This window comes from Elephantulus edwardii, unplaced genomic scaffold, assembly GCF_000299155.1.
Source record: "Elephantulus edwardii isolate Elephantulus edwardi_28Jun2011 unplaced genomic scaffold, EleEdw1.0 scaffold00305, whole genome shotgun sequence".
Taxonomy (NCBI): Eukaryota; Metazoa; Chordata; class Mammalia; order Macroscelidea; family Macroscelididae; genus Elephantulus; species Elephantulus edwardii.
In genome coordinates, this window is record NW_006400055.1 from 1,228,426 (window position 1) to 1,237,959 (window position 9,534).

A 9,534-nucleotide genomic window follows, 5' to 3' on the forward strand; every position below is an offset into this window, starting at 1 on the left:
TTTGAGCTGTGGTGCTGGAGAAGAGTATTGAGAGTACCATGGACTGCTAGGAAAACAAACAGATTCATCCTGGAAAGGGTTAAACCGGGTGGCCCCTTGGAGGCAAGGATTCTGAGGCTCCATCTAACATACTTTGGACATGTTGTGAGGAGAGACCAGTCCTTAGAGAAGTATATCATGTTTGGGAGGGTGGAAGGACAGCACAGGAGGGGAAGGCCCTCTATGAGGTGGATTGATTCAATGACTGGGATAATCGGGATGGGAGTGTCAGAGACAGTGCGACTGGCACAGGACAGAGCAGAGTTTAGAGCTGTCGCAATCAACTCAACGGTACATAACAACAACAACAATTGTGTCTTGAAAAAACATTATTTAGTTTTCTTTGTATAGGTCTTTTGTATCTCTAATTAGGTTCATTCCCAAATATCTCAGTTAGTAGTTGGCTATTGCAAAATGGTATTGCTTTCTTGGTTTCCTTCTCTGAGTTCTCTTTGTTACTGTAAAGGAATCCCACTGATTTTTGGATATTTATCTTGTATCCTGCCACTCTACTAAATTGACAGACTAATTCTAACAGGGTTTTTGGTTTGTTGTTGCTGTTCTTGAGCCCTTGGTGTTTTCTGTGTACACTATCAAATCATCTACATAGAGCAACAGTGTAACCAGCTCTTTGCTGATTGGGATGTGTAGCACTCCCTGTGTCAGAACCACAGTGGTAGTAATCAAAACAGCATGGTACTGGTACAATGACAGGCACATAGACCAGTGAAAGAAAATTTAAAACCCAAAAATGGACCCATCTATCTATAGTCAACTGATATTTGACAAGAAAATATAACCTATTAAATAGAGAAATGATAACTTCTTCAAGAAATGATGCAGGCATATTTGGACCTTCATAAAGCTGAAACAGGATCCACATCTCTCATCAGACACAAAAAAACAACTCAAGGTGCATCAGAGACCTCAGAATAAAGCCCAAAACCATAAATCTCATAAGAGACAAACTGGGACCATGCTTAGAAGGCCTAGTCTAGGGTATAAAGGAAATGCCAAATACAGCAAGAAATGTACATATGAAAAGGAAAAAATAAAACCTGATGAATGGGATCTTCTAAGGACTAAATCTCTGTGCTCATCGAGAACTTTTTCCAACAGGATAAAAAGAAAACCTACTGACTGGAACAAACATTTGGCAACGCTATCTCAGAAAAGCTCATCACAAAAGCTTACAGAATCCTACAAGACCTTCAGAAGAAAAAGACACAATTACAACATGGGCAAAAGACATGGAAAGACTTTTCACAGAGGAGGACATTCCGATGGCCAACAGACATATGAAGAAATGCTCTAAATCTCTGGTAATTAGAGAGATGCAAATCAAAACCACGATGAGGTATCATCTTACTCAAGTAGCAGTGGCAAAGTTTAGGAAAGCAGCAAGTAATACTGTTGGAGAGGATGAGGTGAGATAGAAACTCTCCTAAATTGCTGATGGGATTGTAAAATGGTACAACTATGCTGAAAGGTAGTTTGGCATGTCCCCAAAATTTGAATATGGAAATTCAATATGACTCAGGTATTCCACTATGTGGAATATATCACAAGAAAATAAGAACTGAGGCTCACACAGAGACTTACAGCACTGTTCACTATATCAAGAAAATGGAAAGAGTCCAAATGCCTAACCACAATGGAATGGATTGAGAAATTATGGTACATTCACACAATGGAATACTATTCAGGATGAAAGAAATGATTTTGTAAATTACTACCTAACATGGCAGGGACTGGAGAGTATTATGCCCAGTAAACTAACTCAGTCTCATAAGGACAAATACTGTATAGGACCACTATTGTAGAATGTGTTTGAGTTCTTTGAGTATCCAAGGGGGAGGGGTCATTAATCATGTTGTTGTTGTTATGTGCCATCGAATCGTTTGTGACTCATAGCGACCCTATGTACAACAGCCCTAAATCCTGCTCTATCCTGTGCCAATAGCACTGCCTCTGACATACCCATCCCAATTACCCCAGTCACTGAATCAATCCATCTCATAGAGGGATTTCCCCTCTTGCGCCATCCCTCCATCCCCCCAAGCATGATGTCCCTCTCCAAGGACCTGTCCCTCCTTACAACATGTCCAAAGTATGTCAGACGAAGTCCCAGAATCCTTACCTCCAAGGAGTTGCTTAGTTTAATCCTCTCCAGGATGAATCTGTTTGTTTCCTTGGCAGTCCATGGTACTCTCAATACTCTTCTCCAGCACCACAGCTCAAAGGCATCAATTCTCCTTCTGTCCTCCCTAGTCATTGTCAAACTCTCTGATGCATAAAAAGTGATTGCAAAGACCTGTATCAGGCCTGTATCAGGAGCACCTTAGTCTCCAGAGAGACACCGTTGCTCTTGAGTACTTTAATCATAGGGTCACACAATTTGATGGGTGGAGGAAGGGATGGGTAAATTAACAGGGAAAGATTCAGTGTGAAAACAACGTAAACGAAGTTTATGAACTTTGTATGTAAACCAGTATAAAATAAAAATAAAGGGAATAGTGCATCCACAAAAAAGTTTAAAAAAATAAATAAAAGATTCTGTAGAGGAACTTGTGGAGCACAGAGGATTTTAAGTTGATGAGGAAAAAGAGGTATTTCACCATCTCTGAAGAGTGGAATGGCTGCCACGTTTATGTTCTTAATTGCCAATACGACCTTGGGTCCATTTACCCAGGCAAATGGATGGTTACAGTACATTTCTAATTGCCCTACATGTTGTTGTTGTTGTTGAGTGCCATAGAGTTGCCTGTAACTCATAGCGACCCTATGTACAACAGCTTTGAATTCTACTTTATCCTGAGCCAATCTCATCGTCTCCAACACACCCACCCGCATTACCCCAGCCACTGAGTCAATTCATCTCATCTAGGGCCTTGCTCTCTTGCGCTGTCCCTCTAGCCTCCCAAGCATGATGTCCTCTCCAAGGATTGGTCCCTTCTTGTAACATGCCCAAAGTACATCAGGTAGATCTTCACAATCCTTGCCTCATAGGAACAGGCTGGTTTCATCCTCTCCAGGATGAACCTGTTTGTTCTCCTAGACATCCATGGTATATTCAATACTCTTTTCCCGCCCACAACTCGAAGGCATAAGTTCTCTTTCTATCATTCCTAGTCATTCTCCAAGTTTATGATACATAGCAAGTAATAGCAAAGACCATGGCCTGGATCAGGTGCATCTCAGTCGCCAGACTGATACTGTTGCTCTTCAGTTCTTTGGCAAGCAGATTTTCCCAATGTGTTTTGTCTTTTGATTTCCTGGCTGCTGGTACTTGTGTTACTTGTGGAGCCAAGCAAACTGAAGCTATCAACAATCTCAGTCTCTTCACTGTCTATCATGATGCTGCCAATTGGACCAGTAGTGAGAATATTTGTTTTCTTGATGTTGAGCTTCAATCTATATTGAAGGCTGCAATCCTTAACCTTCTGCAGCAAATGTTCAGGTCCTCCTCAGTTTCAGCAAGCAAGGTACTGTCTGCATCACACAGGTTGTTGGTAAGTCTTCTTCCAATCCTGATGCCACCCTCCTCCTCATAGTGCCCAGGCTCCCAGATGATCTGTTACGCATACAGATTGAAAAGGTATGGAGATAGGATACATCCTTTCCTAATTTTAAACCATGCCATTTCCTTGCTCTCTTCTGACAACTGCCTCCTGGTCTAAGTATAGATTTCACTTAAGTACAATCAAGTGTTCTGGGATTCCTTTCTTCTCAGAGTTAGCCACAGTTCGTTGTGATCCACACAGTCAAATGCCTTTGCATAGTCAATTAAACACAGATAGACATTCTTTTGTTACTCTCTGCTTTTAGCCAAGATCTACCTAACATTAGCTATAATATCCCAGTACCATGGCCTCTTCTAAACTCATGGATATGGAATTAATAAGTTGTGGATTCTTGCAGGAAAACTGAAAAGCAAGTTTTGTAAGTTGTTACAGTCTAGTACTATGCAATACCATTAAAATAAACCACCCAATATTATTTTAGCCTTATTATCATTGTGCTAATAAATAAATAAATACATAACACAAAAGAGAATTAACTACCTGCATTACTGAATTTAAAACTTTTCTCTCACAAAATGAAGCCATTATGAACAGGTCAGCTAATTTTGGACCAGCTGAAGGCCACAATCCTGAGGAAACTAATAACAGGGGAAAGTTACAAAGCTAGCTCTCAAAGCCTAGCCAGTAGGTCACAAAGGCTGGCCTTGTCAGGGCCCCCTGAGTGGACACGTGGGCAGAAGAGCTTCTTCAAGAAAGCTAGGAGTGGAAGAGATAAGACATTCCTGTGTCATGCCTGAAGACTAAAAGAGACCCAAAAGTTTTAAATTAGCTGTGGTAGGCAGAGCAGAACACAGAATACAACTGTGTGCCCATTCTTCAACAAGGGAAGGGCTAGTCACTATAGAGGTTTCTCATCATATCCTCAAATGATTATAATGATTATAATGATTGCTTCCCACTCTCACCATCTACACATATAAACACACACATACTCAAACAAACTCACATACAGTGTCACACACACATACACATGTATATATGCTTAAATACATACTCTAACACAGAGCATTCTCCAGTGCTTAAATTTATACACACTCTCACACAGATCATTCTCCAATGCATGCATCTATACACATATACATTACATGTAAACTCCAACATAAATGTATACACATGCCCTTGGGCACATGAAAGCATATATTCACACATACCATCAACATCCTACAGAAAATTGACCCTATCACACTTAATACTCTGATTCTTTCCCCTAACTTCTCTGCACTCCATATTCTGATTAGCTCTAATTTCTCCACTCTTCATGATGACTGAAATTTTCCACATGAGCTGCCTCGCTTCACTCCACCGACATCATGCCTGATTCTACTACTCTCTGACATTTGACTTCTTGTGGACTCCAGACTGGATCCAACAGGTTCCCACCTGCTCCAGGTGCACATCTTGTCCAGTCAGAAGTGTCTGTCTACTTGGCATGGAGGACACTACTCTCACTCCAGACACACACATCAGAATGGGGTCTGAAAGGGCAGTCCTGAGTTCTGCTGGGCAGAAGGTCAAGTAGACCAACCTCATCCTGTAGCTGAGGTTCTTACCTCGTTCACAAAGACCCAGTGGCTGTCCTTGGAAGCCAGGTTGGTCTCCACAGCCTGCAGAGAGAAAGAGAACAAATGTCAGCAGAAGCAACCCAGAGGCTGGCGGACACACAAGACGGTTTCCAGGACAGGTTCTGTAAACACCATTCTCATTCTCGAAGAACTTTTCTTAAACCTAACATGCTTCCTTATTACATCTGAAAACAGACACCAGCTGTCCTGCTAAGATACAGTAAGTTACATGCTGGTTAGCTAACCAAAAGATTGAAGTTTGGACTCCATTAGCCATTCTGAGGGAGCAAGTGGAGTAGTTTTCTCCTGTTAAGATTTACAGTCTTAGAAATCTAGTGGATGATTTCCAGGAGTTGGAACTGACTTAACTTCAAAGGGCTTTGGTTTGAAGCAGCTGTGCAGGACAAAGCAGAAACTTTAGTTCACAAGTCAAGGAGTGTGCTTCCCTCTTGGCTGAGCAACACTTTTCTGAAAAAAGGATAAAGATAACTCTTCTGTAGTCACAGTCAGAGGGACTAGAGATTAGGAAATCAGAAGAAAGGACTGATGATGTCTTGTCTAGCCTTGAGGAATGACACTACAAAAACAAAAGTGTGCAGTCTGGACTTGGAAAAAATCTTTTGTTTTGGAGGAGCAAGATGCACAGAACTAAGTGCATTCCAGAGTTCTGATGGTGATACAGCTCACTAACCTAATGATTCTCTTTTCCAGCACATATACACATACATCTTAAACACACATACTTCACTGAGTTTACCAAACACTCTAGAAGTCAAAATGTAAAACCAAACAAGTAAACCCATTGCCATTGAGTTATCCTGGCTCATGGTGAAAGCATACATGTCAAAGTAGAGCCATGATCCACAGGGTTTTCAAGGCTATGAGCATTTGCAAATATATCTCTCCTTGGTGCCTCTGGGTAATGTGAACTCCCTATCCATGCCATTAGCCACCAATGTATTAACTTCACACTAACCAAAAACTGACTGAGAACTCTGTAAGCATGTTATTTTTTTTTCTTGCCTATCTCCTCCATGAGGATGTTGGTTCTACATGGTCAAGAGCCATGTCTGATTTGATCTCAGTTGTTACCTATATCTTTAAATTCTACCCAGCAGCTGTATTTGAGTAAACGATGAATCATGTTGATTATTGTGACAAAGTAAAACTATTCTCCATAGAAAAGACCATGAGGAATTTCTTCAGAGTACCTCCAGATAGTCTCAAACCTCCAGCTTTTAGGTTAGTGGCTAAGCAATTAATTGTTTGTACCACCCAGGGGATCAAAGCACATAGCTGATGTTCAATAAACATTGTGAAATATAAATATTGGCGGCCAAGGCATATGGGATTCAATGGCTTGTTTGGAGGTTCACTGTCTTTTTCATGAAATACGCTTTCAGAAAGATATTAGGTTTTATTGAGTATGCAGAGGCATTTGATTGTATGGATCATAACAAATCATGACTAACTTTGAGGAGAATGAGAATCCCAGAACACTCACGCAAAAGCTATACATATACCAAGTAATTGTCTGCAGAGAAGAATGGAATACTGCATGGTTTGAAATTATAAAGGATGTGAGTCAGGGTTGTATCCTTTCTTCACAGTTATCCAATCTACAAGATGAGTGAATTATTCAACAATCTGAACTATCTAAAGCAAAAAATGGCATCAGGTTCAGAAGAAGAGTCATCAACAAACCGTGTTATGCAGATGGTGCAACCTTGCTTGCTGAAACTGAAGCGAACTTGAAGTCTTGTTGCAGAAGATCAAAGACTGCAGCCTTCAATATGGATTACATCTCAACATCAAGAAAACAAAAATCCTCACAATTGGGCCAATAGGCAACATCATGAAAAGTAAAGAAACAATTGAAGTTGTCACTGATTTAATTTTACTTGGATCCACAATCAATACCCATGGTAATAGCAGTCAGAAAACCAAAAGACGTGTTGCATTGGGAAAATCAGCTACCAAGGACCTCTCTAAATTGTTAAAGAGTAAGGATATCAGGTTAAAAACGAAGGTGTATCTGATCCAAGCCATGATCTCTTCAATTACTTGCTATGCGTCTGAAATTTGGACTGTGAATAAGAATGACAGAAGTTTGTATGTCATTGAATTGTGATTTTTGGAAAAAATACAAAATATCCTACAGACTGCAAAAGTCAAACAAAATTGTCTTGGAGGAAATGAAACCAGGATTTCTTTATTACAGAAGAGGCCATTACTTGGGAAAAGACATCATGTTAGGAAAGGTGGAAGGTCAGCAAAAGAGAGGAAACTCCTCAACAAGATGGGCCTGCACAGTGACTGTAACAATGGGATGAATCCTATCCATAGAGACTGTGAGAATTGTGTAGAATAGGGAAAAGTTAAGATCTGTTGTTCATAGGATTTTATTAGTTTTAGGGAGCTCTGGTGGCCTAGGAGTAAGAAACTATCTTGCAATCCAGAAACAATGCTGTTTCAAACTACCAGCTGCACTGTGGAAGAAGGATAGGCAATTTCCTCCTCTCATATGATAAACTGCCTCTAAAAACATGCTGGAGGGTCAGTTATGGGTTGGCTCCAACTCATTGGTATACAATATGAATAATACCAACAACAATTACACTAAGGATGTTTGGAGTTTTTTACTAACATGAAATTACAAAATTAACATATATATACTGTCTCTGAAAAACTGCTGAAGGGTCAGCTATGGGTTAATATTGACTCAATGTTACTTTACAACAACAGGATCTTGCAATGGGGCAGACAAATTCCAACTCACTATTTCACCTCTAACTGTGTATATGTATATATATGTATATATATGTATATATATGTGTATATATATATGCACACACACACACACACACTAATGTGCATGTGAGAAGAAGCAGTGAGTGTTCAGAAGTGTAACTGAAAAATTTCATAGGGAGATGTTGGCCCAGTTCTTAGCCAGGGTATCTCATGCACAGCCACCACTCATCTGTCAGTGAAGCCTTATATGTATCTCTACAAGGCTGCAAAGCTATCAGTGGAGCATCCAGGCTAAAATTAGGAGAAAGGATTTGAAAATCTACTTTTGAAAATAGTTTATGAAAACTCTGTGTGTCATAAAAGAGAAGGTCCTTACCTCAATATGGGGATGGTCCATAACTGGGCAGCATTTGATTCTGGCATACATGAAGTTGCTATGCATTGAGGACCAACTCCACAGCAGCTAATAATAACAACAAAATACCTTCACAGAGACTGGATCTATTCTTAATGAGAGATAATTGGCGGGGGGAAACAGGTTGCCTTATGGCCTATTTAATGTATAGTTGAATAGGGAGCTGCCCCCAGGTCTGTCCAATGCAGTGCTTAACAATAGTTCTGTTAGAACATCACCTGCACTAAAAGGCACAAGTTTGGTGGCAAACAAATGTAGCATGTGTTATACAGCTGTTGCAAGTATCCAGATGAGTTTTAGTAGCTCAGTGCTTTGCAGGCGACTCCCTAAAGCTCATGGAAAGCAAATCATAGTCTTCTAAGCCATGCTGAGGTGAGGAAACCATCTTTGACCCACCCAGTAGATGAAAAAGAGGAGAGATACAAAGGTCTAGAAACTTGCAATAGAAGCTCTGGTGGCCTAGGGGTAAGAAGCTGTGCTGCAATATCAAAAGCACATGGTTTGAAACTATTAGCTTCTTTGTGAGAGAAGAATGGTCAGTCTCCTCCCATTGGATTACTGTCTCTGAAAACCTGCTTGAAGGGTCAGCTATGGGTTGATAACTGACTCAGTGTTACTTTACAACAACAGGGTCTTGCAATGGGCCAGATAATTCCATCTCACTATTTCACCTCTAGTTGCAGTCTGCTCATCTAGAAAGTGTAGCCAGAACTTGCCCTTTCTATATGATAAAGTTCATGAAATATTTTCAAAATTTTCAATTCCAAGAAGCAGCAAATACCTAGGATAAAATCCATACGAGCACTAAGATTTTCCTGAGAATATATAGGGAATCTGATCTTCCCAATATATACTGGGTTCCACCCCACCTTCTCAACCTGGTCATGTTCTAGTTTAGACTCTCAGAAGGAATCTTCTCTTTCTTGCCACATGAATTTAATTTTCCTTCTTGACCTTTTTTCCATGAGTCAAATCTTCACTGACACTCTCTTTTTTATATATACATTGTGTATCTAAACAAATGTTGGCTATGTCTCTCTCTTACCTCATGACAAAGTTTTCAGATGCTAATTCCCTCCACCTAAAGAAGAGTCACTCCATAAAATTCCTAACTGTATGTGAGGTATCTGCAGGGGCTTTGGATCCATTCTATGAAACCAGTAACCCAGGTCGTTGCCAAAGA

The 9,534-nt window shown here is 40.2% G+C and overlaps 1 protein-coding gene across 1 annotated transcript in view; it reads right to left on the reverse strand.

Moving 5' to 3' along the window:
• The window catches only part of GRID1 (glutamate receptor, ionotropic, delta 1), a 1,297,277-nt gene that overhangs the window by 526,259 nt on the left and 761,484 nt on the right, over nucleotides 1-9,534 (reverse strand). Inside the window, exon 5 of the mRNA XM_006901020.1 lies at nucleotides 5,174-5,227. Coding sequence (XP_006901082.1) covers nucleotides 5,174-5,227 — 54 coding nt within the window. The remainder of the gene's footprint in view (nucleotides 1-5,173; nucleotides 5,228-9,534) is intronic.